Below are 23,385 nucleotides of genomic sequence, written 5' to 3'. Positions count from 1 at the left end.
TACTGTACATACAGTATGCATCTCATATATAATTGAGCAGTACAGTTATTAAAGAGTATTCAAAATTTTCTTAGTTTTTTTTTTTTTTTTTTTTTGCTCTATTACATTCAGTGGAATAGAAGAATACAGTAAAGAAGGTTATTAAGTTTCTTCAAGCAGTCACTTAAATAGGCAGTCTTTCTTTCAGAACAGGGCTTTTACAATAATCTCAAGTCCAGCATTATGTTTGTTTTATTCTTCTACTTGTCTTGACTTATTCTCTGAGGGATGAGATCTCTCTCACCTATCTCTGTTCCTTTCTAGAATGATCTCCATCGTGCCATTCAGCGCACACACTCTGCCATGTTCAACCAGGTCCTCATTCTGATCTGTACACTGCTCTGTCTGGTCTTTACTGGGTAAAGCTCTTTGACCTCTTATAACCCTGACTGGGCATTGGCCTTTCACAGGTCTATCTAAAGCAGAACATCTGAAACAGTCACACTCAGATAAATTAACTGTCCTGGACAATAATGGACATCAGTTAGTCCGAAAATATTTTTACTCCCTCAAATCAAGATGTAAGTGTTTTATTAGGAATGCTGAAACAAAATATTCTGAGTAGACTCATGACTCACTTATTTCAGCAATCTGGGTTCTGGAAGTATTTTCCCATTCATTTTCTCTGTAGGGATTTTTTTTTAAATCCTCGGGAGCTGGAAGGAGCTGGAAGCCATAAACTGAAACACCCAGCTCTTAGACCAGACTTATTACAAACTTTTTTTAAAGCAAAAAAGTATTTGAATCTGAGAAATCTGAGAAAAAGACAAAGATACAAGACTGTGAGCTTAATGCATTTTATTATGCAATGTAGGTCACGCAACACATGAAGAAAATATTTATCAGCCATCGCTGGAATAACTGCGATTTTAAAATATAGTCAAATAGAAAACAATAATTTTAGATTGCAGTGAACTTTCACTGTATATTACTATTTTTGCTGTATTTTATAAGTCTGTCTTGAACAGTAGATACTTTTATTGTTTAAAAAAAAAAGCATTTGATACAGTTGGCTATAGAAACTTTAAAAATATATATCTTCTGCCTTATTCTGTGATAAAAATGGAAAAAGTGTTTGTATATAAACAAATCATAAAATTGTCATTAGGAAAATATATATATATATCATGGGAAAAACAGTCAGTCACACTCTGGAGCAGAGCTGTACAATTCTGGATGAATTGAGAATCAAGTTTTTAGTTTGTTTCAAAGAGTGTACCCACTTTTCAAAGCACCACTACAACACTCCCCATATGTTTTATTTTGTATCAACATATATTTGCATATGTATGTGATACACTTTTACCAATATATTGGGACATGGGATATATGTCTGATAAAGTTTTTACTTGTGGATCATAGCTACCACAGAATGTGATGAATCAGACAGTTATTACATAAGTTGTCCTTATGTATTTATATTATAAATTACATTTGTTATAATGTAAACCACACAGTGGTTTTAAAATTCCAATTTTAGATGTGACATGTAGTTTATGTTGTAGAATAAAATTGGTAAGTCATAAATGAATGCTAACCACAAACCTTATTTTACTCAAATCGAAAACCGCTATTTTAAAAACCCATTTGAAATTCCTAAGGGAGTGCATGGTAGAATGGCTTTCTGGGCAAGCCTACAAATTGACATCATGACTGAGTAGCTCTACTGAACCCTGCTCAGGGAAAGAGCCTTAAAATGCCCTTCTAATTAAACTATAACACTACCATAATGCTAAATGTATTAGATGTAACCTATATTTTCAAAATTGTTTCCTGAATTTCTACTTTTGAAATACTCCTTAGGGCTTGTGGGATTCAGCACCTGGAGCGGGCAGGGAAGAGCCTCTCCCTCTTTGATGCTTTATATTTCTGCATCGTCACCTTCTCGACTGTTGGTTACGGAGATGTGACACCCAGAATCTGGCCCTCTCAGCTACTGGTGGTCATCATGATCTGTGTGGCTCTGGTGGTGCTGCCATTACAGGTTACATGACCAGCTCACAAACAGCACAATCAGTAGCTTCACTATTAAAAGTGAAAATTATCACCCTCAGAGTAATGATGTAGAAGACTTTGTTTCTTCATTCGAAGAGATTTGAAGAAATTCAACCTTACATCACTTCCTCACCAATGGATCCTCTGCAGTGAATGGGTGCCGCCAGAGTGAGAGTCCAAACAGCTGATAAAAACAATAAATTAACATGTTGTGAAGTGAAATGCTGGATATCTGTAATAAACAAATCCATCATTAAGGTGTTTTAAACTTAAACCATTGATTCTGTCTAAAATACAAATCCTCCATTCATAATATTGTTTTCTCTAGTGAAAAAATCATCTTGCCTGAATCAGGGGAGAAATATGCACAGAATCAGGCACTGTGAAAAAAGTTTTAAACACATATGTTGGTGGATTTTGATGTAATACGACAGGGGATGGACTTGTTCATTGTGTTGTTATTGATTATGAACTGGTATTTTTGCTAGAACATTTCTTAATGATGGATTTGTTTCTTACAAACATGCAGCTTTTCACTTCACAAGATGTTCAATTCTGAACTGGAGTTGTGTGGATTATTGTGCTCATTATTATTTTTTCATCAGCTGTTTGAACTCTCATTCTAATGGCACCCATTCACCGCAGAGGATCCATTGGTGGTCCATTATGTAATGCTAATTTTCTTTTTTAATATATTATGTTGAAGAAACAAACTCATCTACATCGTAAATGATCTGAGGGTGAGTAAATGTTCAGCAAATGTCAATTTTTACATCACTTATCAGAAATAAGTGAAACTGTTAATAATGCACTGCATTTACACAGTACTTTCTTTCTGTCTCTCATTTTGACACCAGTTTGAGGAGTTGGCGTATCTTTGGATGGAGAGGCAGAAGTCAGGTGGAAACTACAGCAGACATCGTGCTCAGACAGAGAAGCATGTGGTTCTCTGCGTCACTTCACTCAAAATAGACCTGCTCATGGATTTCCTTAATGAGTTCTATGCCCACCCGAGACTACAGGTACATGCATGATCCCATATATGTAAGTGTTTATTATTGCTCTATGTATTCCAAAAATCTGTATTATTATCTATCTTGTTTCCTGTATGTGATGGTGCTATCATTAATTCTTAAATGTCTTGTAGGATTATTATGTGGTGATACTCTGTCCCACTGAGATGGACATCCAGGTTCGGCGTATACTGCAGATCCCGCTGTGGTCTCAACGGGTTATCTACCTCCAAGGCTCTGCACTAAAGGACCAAGACCTGATGAGGGCCAAGTAAGTTGTTTAAAATGTTGGTTTTTGCCTAAACGGTCCCTTGATTATATGTTTTGCGCATGATTAAACTAGAAAGATGAAAGAACGAAGAAATGAAATAACTACAATTTTGGATGGACCTTTATACAAGTGTCATGTGCACTGACATGCCAACATAGATTTTTAAACCAAGTGAATCTGAGTCACCTAAAATTTGATTTGAGGTTCTGACTCCGTGTTTGAGTCTATGAGAGAGCCATTAGACTGATACCGACATCAGTCCAATGTATCTGTAAAATAATTTGCAAGTGGTTTCATCAAGTACTTTTTAAATACATTAATACTACCTCTTGATTACTTAGAACATTTGAACAATTGAGAATGAGATTAATATCGTCAGAGATCTTCATTTTCCAAGTAGCCTGTCAACAAGAGCTCTCTTGCATTCAACAGTTGCATTAACTAAAAATATTTAAAGTGCCCCTATTATGGGTAATGAAAATTTTGTATTTTGTAAATTAAAATTCATATTTTGGTTTTGGGAGTCCCCAACAACAGGTTGACATGCATGCAAGGTAAAAAAAAAAAAAAAAAAAAAACTTTCATTGTCTTATAAAATGCATTTAATTTTATGTTACTTGCTCAACGACTCCCAAATGATTTGCTCAATTGTTAATTTTTCCAAAACCTTTCTTTTTGGGACGCTGATCTGCGGTGATTGGTCCGATTGGTCTCATTTCGATTTCATTATGCCTGTGATGCCTGGTAAAGGAGCTTTTGTGAGAGTGCTGCTTTGTGTACAGAGTTACTGGGGAAACAGCTATTTTACTGCTCCAAAAGCAGCACCTAGTGGCAAAGAATGAATGAGCATTTAAATTCATACCAACACAAAAAAGCCAACAAGTGGGCGGGCAATATGCTAATATTTCTTGTTGACCTCAACATGAAACGGCTTGGATTTGTTTTAAAAGCGACTAATTTCAATTATTCAGAGTGGACTCTTTCTTTTAAGAGACAATAACTTTATATACTGTGCACTTTCAGAATTAAAACTTTGCAAGATGTTTCCATTCAATTACACACTGTGTTACACACTGCACGGAACGTAATTTTAAAAAATCCATAATGGGGCACTTTACGGACAGTAGATATGGAGTGCAGTTCTTAATATATAAACTGTTTTTATATTGAGCAAGGTGACTTCAATTTCTATCAAATGTAGACATCAATAGTACAACTGGCAAGAACGGTACTTAAAGCAGGGATTGTGTTGGACAATTTATGGCCACTATAAAGTGCACAACAATACTTCACCGCTAAGGTTTGGCCTAATGGCAGGCTAAACAGTTTAGCTAATTAAATTAGCATAATCGTATTATTCACTGAGAAAGACAACTTGTGTTTCCGTCTTTGAATGAAAGAGCTTTTAGTAAAGTTCAGTCACAATTCTTTTTTTTTTTACAGCGAAGTACAGCAGTGTGGCATTTCTATAATTTAAACTTGCATGAGCATACTGATGATTGATGAACTGTTTCCAAATGGAAGCTTTGGACAGGCTCCCAAAAAATCTAAATTAGTCTGTGAAGAAATTTGAAGAGTGAACCTGCAAGCTCCACCGCCAGAGCCAAACCTGTCACCAGTCTCAAGCCCATCTGTTCCTTATTAAAGCAGCCCTGAAATTTAAGGGTAATATATGTGCTTCTTCCTGCAATGTAACTACACTTTAAGTCCTACTATATTCCTTCATTATAAATGCAGCGAATCTGTCTCAATTTTCCCACTTCAAATACTAGTACATGAATTTCTCATAAAGCTCAGTCGGTCTAGAGTTTCTAGCTAAATGTTTAATCTGTGTATTGTAATGGGAAGGCTGGAATTTAAACAACGTTAGTCCTCTTTAAATTTTTAAGATGTTCTTATTGCTGCTGCATATTACTGGATTAATTATGCATGTTGTGAGTAGTTTACTTTTTTCCAGTAGTTATTCCTCAAAGTATCTTTCAGTTTTTAAAGAATGTCAATCTGTTATTTGCAGTAATTTAGTCTCAGTGGAATCTTGGCTTTCTTAGGATTTAAATGCAGAATTGTGCACTGCAGCTTGTATTTTTAAAGCACTTTTCTATCACCAAAGTCACTTATCACCAAATTACCTGTTCAGTGCGATTCAGTTTGCCGCTGCTGCTTAAATGAAATGTAGACCTAAATATTACAACTTACTAATATTCTATATTATTACAGTATATATTTTCCTTTCCTTTTTTTGTCCTTCTGAAAGTTCACATCACGTCTGAGTGACACTGCTTTGTAATGATGTTCTGTGTCCTGCAGGATGGACGATGCAGAGGCGTGCTTCATCCTCAGCAGCAGAAATGAAGTGGACCGCACCGCAGCTGTAAATATATCCTCATAATATATTACCTTGCCAAAAGTAAAAGTTATTAGGGCTGCAGCACCAATTCAATAAGTAACTAAGAAAAAGAATCGTAAATTGTATCTCATTATTGAGTAGTCAGGTCTTTGAGCTGTGTATAGAACAATCTTCATCTGTGTATCCACTTAAATAAAAATCAAAAATAATCAAAACATTAACTGATTGTAAATGTAGTTGTTAGTTGCAGGTCTAAATGTTATTCTCTGATTATTATTGACACTTATTGCATGTATTGCAGTTTGACTATCAATAGTTACATATACTGTGATTCACTTAACAAATATACAAATGTTTACAGTTTTCCTGAATGTAAACTACTATTAATGACAAAATGAAGTGTGCATGTTGTATTGCAAGACTGATGTCTGTTCCCATAGGATCATCAAACCATTCTGCGAGCTTGGGCTGTGAAGGACTTTGCTCCAAACTGTCCTCTATATGTCCAGATTCTCAAACCTGAGAACAAATTCCATGTCAAATTTGCAGGTCAGTTTTTTTTCCCCCTTCTTCAGGTTGACTCATTCATATGCAGTCAGGAAACAGTGACCTGTCCTTCAGGTAGTGTTAGTGTTTATTTTTCATGATTTGACCAAAATGTATATAATTTATGAAGTCCATTACTTTGAATAAAACAGCAAGTCAAAAATTAAATAAAACAAAATACAAAACTTTCCTGACATTTAGACATGGACATATTTTAAGGACAATCTGTTAGCAAATGTAGCATATTGTTTATACTATAGATGGTTGTAGTGTGTGTGTGTGGGTGTGTGTGTGTGTTTAATTTGTGTGTATGAATAATAGATATAGATTCATCTGGATTCTACACCCTCCGACCCATCCTTTTTGAAGTGTTTTGTTGTTAAGAGCAGCCGTTTTGTATGTCTAGCATGGCCTCCACTTCTTGGGTCACTGCATTTGCATTTACATGTGTTTGTGAGATGAATCAAAGTTTTCAGGGGGACTCATATGCCCCTGTACGTGTGCAGTGGTATAAAAACATGATCATTCATACACATTGATAAAGGTAAATAATGAAGAAAAAAATAATAAAACGTAGCCTTAACTCACAGGTATATTAAAACTTTTAACAATTAGCGCAGGATTCATGTTTAGTTTCTTGTTTTTTGTGTGTGTAGCTCTGAATTATGTTATGTATTGATTAACGTTCAGATAAGGTCATCCATGGTGATACAGCAGTAACATTGATTAACAGTATACAGTGTGATTGTGTTTTTATTGTGAAAAAAGGTTGACAATTTTGTCAGAAGTTAGTACTGGCTGTGACAGGTAGGTCTTTGAACAATTCATGAAATGTCGAATATTCCAACAAATTATCTTGTTGGTTTCTATAAAAACAGTATTATATAAATACATTTAAAGTGTAATGGGTTATGCACATGCATACACACATACAGAATACTGTAAAAATCAAGGTTATTTATATATATAAAAAAAAAAACAGTAACTGAAATCGAATATACAAATTGTCTATTTCAGCTAGTAACCAAGGCAAAGTTTTGTACATTTTAAATGTTTAACTTGATATACAAAAATTACTATAACTGAAACTGAATTTAAAAAAAAATTATAATAATAAAATCTATGTAGATATACTGTTTATATAAAAATACAAAAAATAATAAACACATTTTTTTGTCACTAAACAAATAGTCCTGTTATCCCAAATGTTTTTCTGCATCTAAAACAAAAACTAAATAAATACATAAAAAGTTAAAAATAAAAAAATAAAACAGTGAGTTCTTTCAAACGCTTCCAGTTCATTATAATGTAAATTTCTCCAAATTGAAGACTGCCTGCATTGAAACCAATTTGATCTGAATGAATAAGATGTCCGAATCATTTCAGGGTGTTAAAGCTGATCTACTGAAGTTGATGTTATTTTAATTTGTGATATGGAGAGGTTATGTTGGATTTATATTGGTTTTATAAGTTCTGAGATTGGGGCAATTCACTTGTATGGTAAGACTGAGATGTTTTTAGTTTCATAGTGATTCCAGAAACAGAAACAGTAGAAACAGTAGAAGTCCCAGAAATGTTTATAGAATTCAGCAGGGAGTCCATCTGTGCTTGGGCTTTAAAATTTGAGAGCTACTTTGTTGAAATTCATTCATTTTTAAGGGAAAATCAGTATATAATATTTGTTCATTTACTCTTTTGATCCAGGTTAATTTGATAAGTATGCAATAAATATTTGGCCCAAGTCATAACAACCAGTGCATGTTGATTATATGATATTATATTATATGATATTATCATTCTTACATAGATGATGTGTCGGCATGTTTTATTTGTTAGATCATGTGGTGTGTGAGGAGGAGTTCAAGTATGCCATGCTGGCCCTCAACTGTGTATGTCCGGCCACCTCTACGCTGGTCACACTCCTGGTGCACACATCTCGTGGACAGTCAGTACTGATGTCTTTCCTCTTTATTCTGACATTGATGTAAAAGAAGCATTTCCTGACGTGTTGTTTCATTTATTGAAGGATTTAATAATGAATAGTGGCAACTCACGTAACCTTACCAATTCTGTGATCCCTAACAAATATTAGTGTGACAAGTAATTCATCAGAGCAGATTTGTGAGGAGAGCCGATCAATGCCATTAAAATGAGGAAGACTGACCACGCAGTCTGAATTTGCTGAGATTGTTTTATAAAGAAAACTCTGAAATAATAGTTATATCACATTTGCTGAAACAAGGTTTGGATTGTCATCTTTGTGCTGGTGTTTGAACTGTCTGCTTGGGGTTTTAGGGAGGGTCAGATGTCTCCAGAACAGTGGCAGAGGACATATGGCCGCTGCTCGGGGAACGAAGTTTACCACATTCGTTTGATGGACAGCAAGTTCTTTGGGGAATATGACGGGAAGAGTTTTACTTATGCCTCCTTCCATGCACATAAAAAGTGAGTGTGGAATGTTTACTTTGAGCTGCACAATTAACTGTTGGGAGGTATGTGAAGTGAACTGTTTGTATTAATGATTATTAATGATATTTTTTAAACCACATTCCCCATATACACTACTGCTCAGAAGTTTGGGGTGGGTAAGATTTTTTTAATGCTGTTTAAGAAGTGTCTTAAGCTCACTAGGGCTGCATTTATTTGATAAGAAATACAGTAAAAACGTCTCAGGTTATGAATGTAACCATGGTTCCCTGAGTAGGGAACGAGACACTGCGTCCTCTAGGGGCCGCTATGGGGAACACCTTGTCGTGACCCGTGTCTGAAGCATACATTGAAAAAACACCAACTTGTCGGCCGGCTACAGCCTCTGACGTCACTACCGGCACGACTATAAACAAGCACCGGGAGAACACGTCATTCACTTCTTCGTCTAAAGCTTGCGTCCGAAGCATGGCAGGCAGCTAGAGGACGCAGTGTTTCATTCCCTAGTCAGGGAACCATGGTTACATTCGTAACCTGAGATGTTTCCTTTCAAGGGAACTTCGAACTGCGTCCTCTATGGGGCCGCTATGGGGAACAGTATACCCATGCTGCCATGCTGAGGGGAGTGCAGGCCAGAATCAAGGCGAACACTAAGTACCAAGTCTACCATTTCCACGGGAGTTGCCCCTGGGATGTTTAGGCAGCTGTCTAAAGGCCAAAGGCCTAAGCTACATACCCAACTTAATTGTTAGGGCCTCGGCTCAGGGTAGAGCTGAATGCTTGGAATCAGGAAAGATTCCTTTATAAAGGGATACGGCTAAGAACCTAGCATTTTCTACCAAGTCTTGCCTGTCACACAGGAGCTACCACTTGCTTACGCATAAGCTTACTGAAGGAGCTGTCTCAACAGTTCTCTAGTAGCAACACCCTTTTTAGATAGGTATCAGAGGATACATAGGTGGAGTGGTGCCCAAGATGAATGGGGCTTTTACCAACTCTAGAAAGGGCACGAAACAACTGCGGGAAGCCCTCACCATATAGGATTTTAGAAAGAATGCAGAATTCTAGCGTGCAAACTTACCACAGTGTGGATTTGAGAAAGACTCCATGTGCACACTTACCATAGCATGGATTTTCAAATACTGTTCTAAGGAGGGGCTCTTGTGGCACTCTGAAAAAGCAGCTCATAGATGGAATGTTGCATCTCAAAACATTATGATTGAGAGTCATCAACTCGATCTATGGAAACAATACTGGAGCACTCTGGGGAAAAACAGAGAACTCAGTCTCATATGAGAGGAGAACTCTGAGCTCAGAGTAGCGCAGGTCCTGAACTGGGGAAGCAGATGACTGCCTTTTTTCCCTTTTTTTGAAAAATGCTCACAATGCACGCCGATTGATGACGCAAAGATCGCAAACAAATGACGCAAAGATCGAGTGTGTCATCAGGTGTCAAAAAACGCAGACACAGATGCACACATTGTCTATACGCTTGCTAGTAGTCGCCATGATATACAGAGAAAGATCGTCAGAGGCGTAGCCAGCCAACAAGTTGGTGTTTTTTCAATGCATGCTTCAGACACGGATCACGACGAGGTGTTCCCCGTAGTGGCCTCTAGAGGATGCAGTTCGAAGTTCCCTTGAATGGGAGCTAATATTGTGAAAAATTATTAAAATGTAAAATAATTGTTTTCTATATTCATATATTTAAACATTTTCAGACATTGAGTTTAGATTTATGAATATCTTAAAAAAATGTTTTACTTTTAAACAGTAGAGTATATAGTAGAGCATAATGTTTCTATTCACATGATTTATTACTATATGCATTTCATTGGCTCTGTACTATACTCTGAAGAATGATACTAAAGTTTAATATGATATATTTAAGATCCTCAAAGCAGTATCAGAGTGTAGATCCGTCCAAATAAAGATCAGTTAGCACTGCAATGCTTTACTCGCTTAAACATCGAGTTAAACTCACCAAAATCATTTTTCTATAAGGTATGGTGTCTGTCTAATTGGCACAAAGAGAGAAGACAATAAGAGCATTCTTCTGAACCCTGGCCCTCGCCACATCATGTCTGCCACAGACACCTGCTACTACATCAACATCACTAAAGAGGAGAACTCTGCCTTCATCTTCAAGCAGGAGGAGAAGCACAGCAAAGGGCAGTCGGCCCCCGGTGTGTATGACGCCCCCTCTCGTCTCCCGGTGCAGAGCATCATCGCAAGCATGGGTGAGGGAACTGATAGCAATGTCTAGCTGACAAAGTGATGTAACTAATAGGAATCTTCAAACTTTTAATCATCAGACTAATGGGTTTCTTGAAAGCTGCAGTGTGTAATTTCTGCGCCACTAGAACCACTGAGCGGAAATCCCAAAATAATGACTGATTGAAACGTTATTGGTGTTGTTATTGTTACATAACACAGCCTAAACAAATGAAGCACAAGTTTTAATTTGTTTGCATCATTCCAGCCGCAGGGTTGGTTTATTGCAATTTCCATATGGATGCCATATGCCAGTTAGTGGTATGGGAGAAGATTCAGAAGCAGCATTGGCAGGGTGAATTTATCAAAAGTTAGAAGAAGTTTTATGTCATGCTCATGATAAAATACACTTTCTTTCATTGCTTTTCCTTTTGTTGAAGTTGATCAGTCTACTTCATATGGTAAGTCTGAGCATGCAGTTCTGAGACACAGTTAAATCATAAGACATCATTAGTGGATGTCTGTGTAAATGTTGACATTTACAGCTACCTCTCTCCCCCATTCATTCCTGTTACTTTGAAGAACTCAAAGGCTTGAAGCTTTTGTCCTGCAAGCTCTTTTTTATCTAGAAAGTGAAGATTTAATTTAATTTTTTTTTTTTCAATTGGGCTTGGAAACTTATCTTGCATGTGTAAAATATCCCTAGCTTACTCTTTAACATAATTGATTATATGTAAGGAATTAGTCCATTACGTTTCTTCACTGATTTGTTTTTCCCTTAACTGCCCTTAACATTTAGCAGAGGAACAAACTTATGCATAGCAGCAGAATTTCTCTTCAGAACATTTTCTTCCCTTCAGCATTTTTAAATTAAACCTCACGGAGCTTAAAGATTTAGTTTGCAAAGCACTGATTTGAAATGTGCAAATCAGTCTTCATTCATTAAAAGCAATAAATCAGGGTTGAGGTCAATTTCGGTGCATTTTAAGAAATATTGTGTTATAATTAAAACATTTTACCATCTACTGTATACACAGGCTAATTTTTCTAGTAATTTACACAAGTTTTTTTTTATCTTTTCATTTTATTCATTACACTGTTGGAAATGAACTGGAACTGACCTAAATTCTGAGTCATCAAAAACTGTTCATAATGCAATATTTCTTTGAGCACTTTAATTGCACTGTAAATATTACAAAAGCAATTAACATTTAAGATCAGACAACAGTTTTTAGATTTATAGCTTGTTTCACTGGTGGACAAATGAATTTCCTCATGCTGCACTTTCCCAAAGCTTACCCGAAGAGGAAAGCCTCCACTCTCATGGCTCATTTGTGTTGTTTTACAGGAACTGTGGCCATTGACCTGTAGAACCCAGATCCCCCGGCTGACAGCAGTAAACTGGCCCTGCCCACAGAGAATGGAGCTGGGAGCCGTAGACCCAGCATTGCCCCTGTGCTAGAGATCGCCGATTCCTCTGCAATCCTGCCTTGTGATCTTCTCAGTGACCCCTCAGAAGATGAGACCAACCAATCGGATGATGAAGGAGGACCAGCTTTAGAGTAAATAATGTCTTTAAAAGTACACAACTGATGTGATTTCTCATGGGAAGCACAATGGAGTCATTTGTCTTTGATTTTTAAACAGCCAGCAAATGTGAAAGACATGAACCTTTAATCAAGAGGCTCATTTTGGATAGCTGTGCTATTACTTTTCTAAGCAATGCACTTTTATTTTGGACTGGCAGATGATACATTTTTAAATAGAATATTCAAGTTCAGTGCCACTAAAACCCTATACACTTGTCCAAAACTGTTCAAAAGTTTTGGGTAGGTGTTTTTAAAAGTTAAAGGTTTTCTATTCGAATGTATTTAAAATTGAATGTATTTCTTTGATGGCAAAGTTGAATATTTTCTTCACGGTCAAATGATCCTTCAAAAATCATTCTAATATGCTGATTTGCTCCTCAAGAAACATTTATTATTATCAATGTAAAAATGGTTGTTTCCCAGGATTCTTTAAAGGGGTTATATGATGCTGCTAAAAAGAACATTATTTGGTGCATTTGGTGTAAAGAAATGTGTTTATATGGTTTAAGGTAAAAAAAAACGAAAACATTATTGTACTGGACATTATTGTCTCTCCTCTATGCCCCGCCTTCTGAAACGCGCTGATTTTTAAAAGGCTCATCAGTCCGATTATTGATCAGCTATCCAGTGTGTTGTGATTGGCTAAATATCTCAAGCATGTGACGGAAATGTTACACCCTTTAACATATTGTGATTTCCTGTCTGGCCGGATAGACGAGACATAAACATAAATCCCATTATAAACATGATATAAACATGATTTCTAGTTGTGTCCTCTTTTGGAAGGCCAAAAAAAGTAGTTTCGCTTTCACAGTAAAACACACAGCGTCTATATGACATAGAGGCAGCAGCAACAGCAATACTACAATGAGAATAAAAGGTGTGCCTTCTTTATTAGCTGCTATTACACATTCAGCGATCATGATGCAGAAACACTGCTTAATTACAGTGTTTGCACATTAATCGGTGCCGGAAGAGACTTGCACTCATTCTCTCTCTCTCTCTCTCTCGCTCTCACACATGCACACACACACACACACACACACACACACACACATCTCTTACAGAGCAGCACTGATTCTTTCTCACCGCAGGACTCTGTTCTGCTCCTGTATTTTCTAATGCTTCCTCTGGTGAACAGTGAGCAGATCCCTGCTGTACTGAGCTGCTGAATCTTCAGTGCTCTCACAGTGCCATCTACTGATCATTTACATGCAATACTTTCAAAAATGAAGCCTTTGTAGTTTATGTCAGTTGAGGTTTCATATACTGTACAGTATATGCATTAATTGGAAGCATACTTGCTACATTTTATATCCTTCTGCTTTTTCAAGGTGGATTAGAGGCTATCCTCCAAACTCCCCTTACATTGGAAGCTCCCCAACACTTTGTCACCTTTTGCAACAAAAGGCGCCATTTTGTTGCTTACGACTTGACAAGGTAAATGTATAATTCTTAATTCACTCTTAAATACTGATAGCGAGTCAACTTAATCCATTGGGATAGTTTGATGAAAGAGAAATTGTGAGGTTTTTACTGACTGTGACTAATGCATTTACTTGGAGGAATTTAACAGTATAAAATAAATAATTAAATACATCATGCATTTTAGCAATAAATACATAAGTACAAAGAAACATGTATGGTCATATTTTAGATCACTTTTCATTTTACATATACATTTCACACACTATGGGCCCTATTTTAACGATCTAAACATAAAGTGTAAAGCACTTAGGGCATGTCCAAATCCACTGTTGCTATTTAATGATGGAAAAACCGGGTTGTCCTTATTCTCTTAATGAGTAATTGGTGTTTTTGGGGCGTAACGTGCAATAAACTAATCATAGTCTCATCTTCCATTCCCTTTAAGAGCCAGTTGTGCTCGTGCTATGACGGGTTTGCTATTTACACGGCGAAATTTGGCAAGTGCAAAGACAGAATGCGGCTCCAAGATGAAATTGAGCTGTGACTATCCGTTATGACATGTAGGCACACATATATATATAAATATATATATATATATATATATATATATATATATATATATATATATATATATATATATATATATATATATATATATATACCATATTTTTCGGACTATAAGTCGCACCTGAGTATAAGTCGCATCAGTCCAAAAATACGTCATGATGAGGAAAAAAACATATGTAAGTCGCACTGGACTATAAGTCACATTTATTTAGAACTAAGAACCAAGAGAAAACATTACCGTTTCCAGGCGCGGGAGGGCGCTCTATACTGCTCAGTGTAGACTTCCCTCTCGCGGCTGTAGACAGTAATGTTTTCTTTTGGTTCATGTCTCTTAGTTCATTTCTCTTGGTTCATGTCAAATTAATTTTGATAAATAAGTCGCACCTGACTTATAAGTCGCAGGACCAGCCATATATATATATATATATTAAAGAAAAAACATTGCACCAGTCTATTTTCAGCTCCACGCCCATGGGTGCACAAATGAGCGCAAATGCATTTGTTAATTAAACGACGTGGCGCTGGATGGGAAAATGCGACCAGGAAAATGCGAACGGCGCCAGACTGAAACTAGCAAACATACTTGCGCTGCGCCTTGCGTCGCATTGCGCCGGGAGTATGATAGGGCCCTATATGTTTCTCACTTATATGTTTCTCACTTTCCATTATGCTTATATTTACTGAATGCATTATGACTTCACAAGGTTTTCAATTTCATGATATATTAATGTTGTCCACTATTATTTTATATTATATTATATTAATAGTTTGCATTATTTATTCCATGCATAATTATTTGATTCAATTTCCTTGTGCCTTTATTGCAACATTCTATGATGTATTTAAGAATTTCATTTATATGTGTGTGTGTGTGTGTGTGTGTGTGTGTGTGTGTGTGTGTGTGTGTGTGTGTGTGTCTACATATAAGCTCTAAATGTATGATGGCATTATCCCGTATCTTCATTCATTTAGAGCTGATATAATTTATTTCAGTCCATTAAATGCTTTACTTGTTTTTATGTGCAGGGTTGTCGACACAATAGCTTTGAAGACGCCAAGGCATATGGGTTCAAAAACAAGTTGATTATTGTTTCTGCTGAAACTGCAGGAAATGGCCTGTACAACTTCATAGTGCCACTGCGTGCCTATTACCGACCCCGGAAGGAGCTGAATCCCATTGTGCTGCTGTTGGATAATCCGTGAGCAAGCTGCCTCATCAGTTTTTACTGCATGTTACTGCTCATAGTGAGGACTTTAGACTTCGAAAGTCAGTCAAAAGCATTGCTTAACCTGACTTTACCACTTATTAATACCTCCAGCCACATCTGCATAAAAACAAATCTCTTTATCCACTGTTCACACTCTCACTCTGTCATGCATTAGATTGAAATCTTAATGTATTATCTTGCTCTTATGCTAAACACTTTCAAGAGTGTTGTTCATTATGTTCCACATATTCTTCCTTTCAGTAATGCAGAATAGTTTACACTTCTTCCTCAGAGTATCCATGGCAACTCTGAGATATGTCAAAAGACTTCTTGCACAAGCATTTTGCACAGGCATTTACCCTGAGAATACATTTTTTATAAGGTTGTTTGCCAGTCCCAAACCTTTAAGAATTTTTAAACTGCAGCTGTGAGTGGATTAGCATTGTCAAACTGCTCTTTCCTTCTGTTTCCAGACCTGATAATCATTTTCTTGAAGCCATCTGCTGTTTCCCTATGGTGTACTACATGGCTGGTACCATTGACAAGTAGGTCTTTAAAACATTTCTGCATACATACACAACCTGAGATAGGATTTAGTCCAGTCTGAACAGTGGATTTGTGCTGGCTTCTGTCGTAGTTTGGATAACCTGCTGCAGTGTGGCATCATCTACGCTGATAACCTGGTAGTGGTAGATAAGGAGAGCACTATGAGTGCAGAAGAAGACTACATGGCAGATGCTAAAACCATAGTCAATGTGCAGACCATGTTCAGGTAAGTTTTTTGCTCAAACAAGAATAACTTCAGCTGATTGTCTTTAAGCTGACGTCTTTCTCTACATTAGCTGAAAATGGCATTGGATAGTAATTCATTTGCTGGTTGTGTTTTTCCCACAAAACTTCATTTTCATCTTTCTTCTCCTGTTACTGTGTCCTCTACTAGGTTGTTTCCTAGTCTCAGCATAATCACCGAGCTAACCCATCCTTCTAATATGAGATTCATGCAGTTTCGTGCCAAAGATTGCTACTCCCTGGCTCTCTCCAAACTCGAAAAGGTGTCTTAACTAATCTAAAGAACCACACCATTTGACTAACATTGGGGTCCAAATGTCTGTTTTGAATTTTTAGAATTTTTTTTTTTTTGGTTAGCGGTATTGCAAATTATATTGTCAATAACTGTGTGTGTGTGTGTGTGTGTGTGTGTGTGTGCGTGTGTGTGTGTGTGTGTGTGTGTGTGTGTTAAAAAAATTGAATAAAAAAATTACCATGAATTTGGGATTGATTTAATTCAGGCTGCACAAACTCCATGAGTTTGTGTGAAACCATATGTCACATGATTTATAAATGGCTCCGAAATCATAATAAATTATCTCAAAACTTTTTTTTTATTTCTAGCTACAGAATGAGTCCCAGATTGTCAGTGTGAGCTCAGAGTTTATGACTCCAATAATGATTTATAGTTTTTCTTCCTTGCAAGTAGACAAATGAACTACTCTAACCAGGACTAGCATTAACATAATAGCCTACATTTCAGACTTTTCTCTGATATGAAATAACTGCTTGAATGCTACGCATTTATTATGACATGGTCCACTGGACTGTCTCTGAGTAAATATGATGGATTTGTGGTGAGTGCATGCTTTAAATGGCTGAAATACTGAAACTATTATAATGCTGTATCACAATTTGTCAGATGGTCTGAAAATCTTAAATCATCAGCTGTGGAAAGAGCCATCAATCTTTTGTCTTGATCTTTCTCTCTTTTCTCCAGATAGAGAGAGATAAGGGCTCTAATCTGGCCTTCATGTTCCGCCTCCCATTCGCTGCAGGCAGAGTGTTCAGTATTAGTATGCTGGATACTCTTCTTTACCAGGTGGGTAATAAATCAGATGCAACTTCTGCTAATTCTATGTAAAAGCCTGGCACCACCTTGTGGCACTCTAATATCTATAAATATATATTATTTACACTACTGTTCAAAAATTTGGGGATTGGTATGTTTTTATTTATGTTAATACTTTTTTTCAGCAAGGACCAATTAAATTGATCAAAAGTGAAAAAAACAAAAAACATTTATAATGCTATAAAAGAAAAAAAGTTATTTTGAACTGTAATAATGTCACATAATTACTGTTTTTACAGTATTTTGATCAAATAAATACAGCCTTGGTGAGAACAAGAAACTTCTTTCAAAAACAGTTAAAGTTTTACCAACCCCAAACTTGTGAACAGTAGAGTATGTATGTATGTGTGTATATATAATGTTTATTATTTAAAAATATCAAGTTAGGGGTCTTCAAAGGGAGGGCTGCTAATTATAAAAAAATACAGTATTACAGTATTTGTCATACAAAACATTGTTAAATTCAGCCAGTGTTAAAGATAAGAAACCACTATATACGGAAACAACTTGATGAGCTGTCAGTCATACAGCTTTGTCTTGGTCTTGCCAGGAAATATAATATAATAAATAAATGTAATAAATAGAGAGATATAAAATATAAACATTTTTAAAAGGTGTGTTTTAATTTTTGTATCTCCACACATTTGATGCTCAAAACCAAAGACAGATTTTAATTTTTCCGTGGGGTAGATAGGAAGAGAGAAAACTGAGTGGGATTTGCAGTAGGTTGTGATCCTGCTATGCTCCCCTCAGGCACTGAGTCTCTGTGGGGTCTTTATTGATCGTGTGAGGTCTGGAGATCATCTGTGTGCTTTCCGGGGACTGCTTCTGTGTTTATATAGTTTCTGTTTATCCTCTAGTCTTTTGTGAAGGACTATATGATTCTCATTGCAAGACTCCTGCTGGGTCTAGACACCACCCCGGGCTCGGGCTACCTCTGTGCTGTAAGTGTGATCGCAAACAAAAACGCACCCACACACCCTCAGCAGTCAGTATGTCTGGCATCTTTGCGTGCCATTGTTTACATAGATTATGCAAGCAATTGTTTCAGTTAAAATGCATAAAATTGGTCATTTGACCTTGTCCACCCACAATTCTGCTGGTGCTGACAGTAGTGTTGAATTGAGACATACAGTGTAAAAATATCATCATGTTTCAAAGGCAGAGTTATATGTGAGATAAGATTTTTTTGTTGTATTCATTTTAGTGTAGTTTAGTAAATGGCCTGGATGTTTCTCAGTGAGTTTCACCCTTCACTTTTGAAACAGATGAAGGTAACAGAAGAGGACCTGTGGATCCGGACGTACGGAAGACTGTTCCAGAAGCTGTGTTCATCCAGTGCAGAAATTCCCATTGGGATATACCGCACTGAATCTCACATGTTTTCTTCCTCAGAGGTAAAATGAGATTAAGAGGGAGAGAGATCAGAGATAATCAGACACGGCTGAATTCGCTCATCCAGCTCCAGTTGCTTGCACTGCAGATACGACCCATCACTGTGCCTTTACTTAATCTTGCACAGTGTTGAAGATGTACAGCTTTATTTTGGTCTATATCATGGCTTTGCTGGCTGCCTTATTAGCTGTGTTGTGACTTGAAGCTTATGCAGTCCTTGTGCTAATCATTTCTCATTTTGATCATTCACATCTATGGCTTTTTCCAGTTTAAGGAGGTTTGCAAAAAGGTAAGAATACAGATTCCACTTCATTTCTCAACTACAAACTCATACGTTAATGGCATTATGCTGTGTTGCAGCTGTTGGTTGTCTTTCCCACATCCATCACTTTCACTCACTCATTATATGCTATTGGTGATCTGTATAATAAATACTTATTTTGTAATGTAAGTGGGTTTATTTAAAAGTGAATTGTGTCATTTTAAACGTTAAACATAGCAGGTTTTATCCAAGTGGGATTCAAATTACTGACAAGTCATTTAGGCTGTTCAGAGTCAATTCTTTCTTTTGGGAGACAATAACTTTATTTATCATTCACTTTTGGCTTTACAATTTTGCAGATCATTTACATTCACACACAGCTACACACTGCATGAAAGGCAATACTCAAAATGGCATAATAGGGACACTTTAATAATTTTTTTTATGGAAACCGTAACCCTAACTCTAACCCTAACCCTATTTTTTTAAGGGTTCCTTGGTGAGTAGAAAGTTCAAAAGAACAGCATTTATTTGAAATAGAAATAGTTTCTAGCATTAGAAATGACTTTACTTTCATTTTAGATCAATTGAATGCATCCTTGATGAATAAAAGCAAGAATTCCTTTATAAAAAAATGACCACAAACTTTAGAAGTGTGCCTTAAACATAGATAAGGCTAATGGCATCCTGTCAGCAGGTGAATAAGAGTCAGCTTAAAATATATGTGTAATTACTAAGTGCTACTTTTCAGATTAAAGATGTTCAATTGCTCATAAACTGCTACAAAAAAGTGCAATCAGACAATGAACCTTGTTAACCTGTTGACAACCTGTTTCCATGCTGAGCAGTCTCAGGTGTCTGTGGAGGACTCTGAGGACCCGCGCGATCGCAGGGAATCCTGGAAAGAGAAAACCGCCCACAGAAACTCCACAGGGAGCGACCAATCAGAGCACCCACTCCTGCGGAAGAAGAGCATGCAGTGGGCGAGACGGCTGAGCAGAAAAAACGCCAAACCGCCCAGTCGAGTTGAACGCATCAATCAGCAGCGCCTAAATCTGTACCGGCGCTCAGAGAGACAGGAGCTGTCAGAGCTGGTGAAGAACCGCATGAAGCACTTAGGGCTGCCCACTGTTGGATACGGTGAGTTTGACAAGGGGAAGTGAGTATTTCTGTTTGCATCTATGGAAATAGTGAGGGTTCAGAACCCCTTACCTTGATATCTTTTTGATATAGTGCGTTATAAATGCTTCGGATCGGTTTTCACAGTGTTTCTCGTTGTAAATCATATAATGGTGTCCCCTGCATTAATCATCATTCTCCTGAAACATTCTTTAACATCCATTTTTTAGATCCAAATGATCAGGTTCTCCCGTATGATTTGAGATGATCCAAAAAGCATCTTGAATTTCAAAGGAATAATTTCATCAGATAAGCATCAGATAATTACAAACTTACTTAACATGACTAGTGAATCAGAAAGTGTGCATAATTTGTTTAACTATTTATTTAACGATTTCCCAAAAGGTATTTCAAGAGATAAATAAATGAAATATAAAAATACGTTTTCTATAATTTCCTTTATTATAGCAGGTGGGTTTTATAGTAATAATGACTATCATTTATTGTTTAAGGATCAGAGCTCATCATCAACTATTGCTTTGTGTGCTTTGCATTGTCTTTCATTCTGTATTCACCTTCCTTGAAACTTTACTCCCTTTCTGTCCTTCATGTTGCAAAAAATCATTCTCTAATTTTGTCACTTGTCAGCCCTGAGAAATACTGTTGAAAACTACAGTTAAACTTTTTCAGATTAAAACTACTTTACACACTGTCTTTAAAATGTGATGGAAACCTTGAGATGGTAGTTATGACATTTCATGATATTTTAAGAATGTGTTTTTTGCATGGTGAATTTTTCTTGATCTTTCTCTTTAAAAAAAGCAAACGTGTTGCTTTCTCTGCTGCTTTCTTGACCTTTTCTTTCTGATCTCTTTCTGCTTTGGTCTTTTCCCTGCACGCTGTAGAGGATGTAGCTAATTTAACTGCAAGTGATGTGATGAACCGAGTAAATCTAGGATATTTGCAAGGTAAATGCACCCAGCATCATTGTTCCTGTGGTATAGGATTGTTCCAGTCGATCTGGAACCTGATGTTCTGGAGACTGAAGTAAATAAGAAACTCCACTTAATTTGCTCAGTTTGTCCAGTGACATTGATTAAAACAGCATCAGCAGACTGTATTTATTAGGATAAGCACTGAAAGTCTAATGAAAATAATTTGTGGCATTTGAAAGGACTAGTTCACCCAAAAATGTACATTTGCTGAAAATTTACTCACCCACAGGCCATCACTCGCTCACCAGTGGATCCTTTGCAGTGAATGGTTGCCGTCAGAATGAGAGTCCATACAGCTGATAAAAATATCAGCTGATATCTTGTGAAGTGAAAAGCTTCCTGCTATAATACGAGTCCTCTAATCCATAATATTACTTTCTCCAGTGAAAGTCATCTTGTATAATTCAGGAAATAAATATGCACAGACCAAAAACAGTTTAAAATTGAAAACAGTCCAGAACAGTTGTAAACAGATATGTTGGTAGTTTCATGTTAAGAGGACAACAGGGGATTGACTTCACTGGAGGAAGTGTTATTACGGATTAGGGACTAATACTGTATTTTGGCCAGAAGTGACGGTGTAAAATGGTGGATTTCTCCAAATCTGTTCTGATAAAGGAGCAACCTCATCTACATCTTGGATGGCTTGAGGGTGAGCACATTGTCAGGAAATTTTCATTTTTGGCTGAACTATGCCTTTAATAGGCCTTTATTTATCTATTTACATTTCTTTTCTTTTAGATACAAAATTCAGCGTGATTCAGTATTTTTTTTTTTTAAATTCATACATTTTCCTGGCTGACAGCTTCTTGCTAATGCCACATGCAAATGTCTGAAGAATGCTCGCTTCAGTTCTCCTATTTCTATATTTTTTCCAGATTACAATCATCAGTAGGCCAGTCTGTGCCCCTTGAAACTTCCTCTTATCTTATTAAAAACAGAGTGCAGGAAACTGCTGGCCGTTGACATTATAATGACACTGGACAAATTATATGATATAGAAACATGGTTGAACGGCCCTAGAACGGCTTATCTGTAAAGCCAACTGATATCATTATAATCGAATTTGCATTTGTTAATAATTCATTATTACACGGCTCACTTGAATACTTGATTCTGATTGGTCAATTGCAGCATTCTCCAGTCTTAGAAAATGATCACTAAGCTATTTAACTCATTGTTGTCACAGCTGTTTCAACTCAAATTAATATTTCAAATCCATTTTTTTAAATAGCTGTGTAATAAGCAGTATAATGCACAGGCAGCTAGTCATTGTTGTAATATAAAAACCTTCAGCTTTTTGTCATCAACCTGATCACCCTGTCAGGATTTGTTTAGCAATGATGACTGTACCTTATTTTGTACTTTTACTGTACATAAATGCAAAAAGTTAACCAGAAGTATAGCATTTTTTTATGACTTAAATGTAATTATGGATAAAGTATCTAAGTTCATTATGCATAGACTATGTGTGGGTGTAATATACCATATAGTTTATGCAGACTTTGTATTTTTTTACATGGCAATTTTTTTTATGTGAATGCAATATTTATTTAATATTATTTTATTATGTTTTTTGCAGTTTAGGTGCAGTATCACTCCTAACATTCGGTCTCATTATGTTTGCAAAAACATGCTCCTGATCAACAGTGTCATTTGACAGTGGTGCTAACCTGTTTCTGAAATAATGAAGTCTGATTTCATAGTTAAATTAGTGATGTAGTTGTCTTTTTCTCCTTTGGTACAAACTGAAGAGGGTACTTACATGACAGAGGGTACTGCAGGTACTCACTGGCATCTGAGCATTGATATAAGACATGATGAGTGAGGGGTTTTGATTCCAGGATGTTTGGACAGAGTGGAGTAGAAAGCATTCAGTCTTTGTTGGAAGGGTCCATCTAGCACACGTATTTAGGCATACACTTAGAAGTCTGCTTGTACTGATCTACAGCATTGTTTTTCAGCTTTTTATTCTTCTAAATGGGATAATACTGGGAGAAGTATTTGGGTTTTCCATTGCTGTAATTGGTTACTTAGCATTTGGCTATCGACTCCTCCCAATCCCACACT

At 36.6% G+C, this 23,385-nt stretch overlaps 1 protein-coding gene across 1 annotated transcript in view; it reads left to right on the top strand.

Annotated features, from left to right (window-relative positions):
* LOC113079377 (potassium channel subfamily T member 1-like) overlaps positions 1–23,385 on the top strand; it is a 54,311-nt gene that overhangs the window by 28,236 nt on the left and 2,690 nt on the right. The window contains 21 exon segments of the mRNA XM_026251633.1: positions 304–398; positions 1,843–2,023; positions 2,892–3,056; positions 3,182–3,318; positions 5,626–5,689; positions 6,106–6,214; positions 8,048–8,156; positions 8,507–8,656; positions 10,643–10,878; positions 12,201–12,414; positions 13,776–13,881; positions 15,463–15,635; positions 16,118–16,189; positions 16,282–16,416; positions 16,585–16,696; positions 17,413–17,514; positions 18,405–18,488; positions 18,813–18,941; positions 19,208–19,228; positions 20,050–20,341; positions 21,226–21,288. Coding sequence (XP_026107418.1) covers positions 304–398; positions 1,843–2,023; positions 2,892–3,056; positions 3,182–3,318; positions 5,626–5,689; positions 6,106–6,214; positions 8,048–8,156; positions 8,507–8,656; positions 10,643–10,878; positions 12,201–12,414; positions 13,776–13,881; positions 15,463–15,635; positions 16,118–16,189; positions 16,282–16,416; positions 16,585–16,696; positions 17,413–17,514; positions 18,405–18,488; positions 18,813–18,941; positions 19,208–19,228; positions 20,050–20,341; positions 21,226–21,288 — 2,749 coding nt within the window.

This window comes from Carassius auratus, chromosome 5 (genome assembly GCF_003368295.1).
Source record: "Carassius auratus strain Wakin chromosome 5, ASM336829v1, whole genome shotgun sequence".
Taxonomy (NCBI): Eukaryota; Metazoa; Chordata; class Actinopteri; order Cypriniformes; family Cyprinidae; genus Carassius; species Carassius auratus.
The sequence above is the reverse complement of the archived record's forward strand: the minus strand, read 5'-3'. Positions and strand labels throughout refer to the sequence as shown.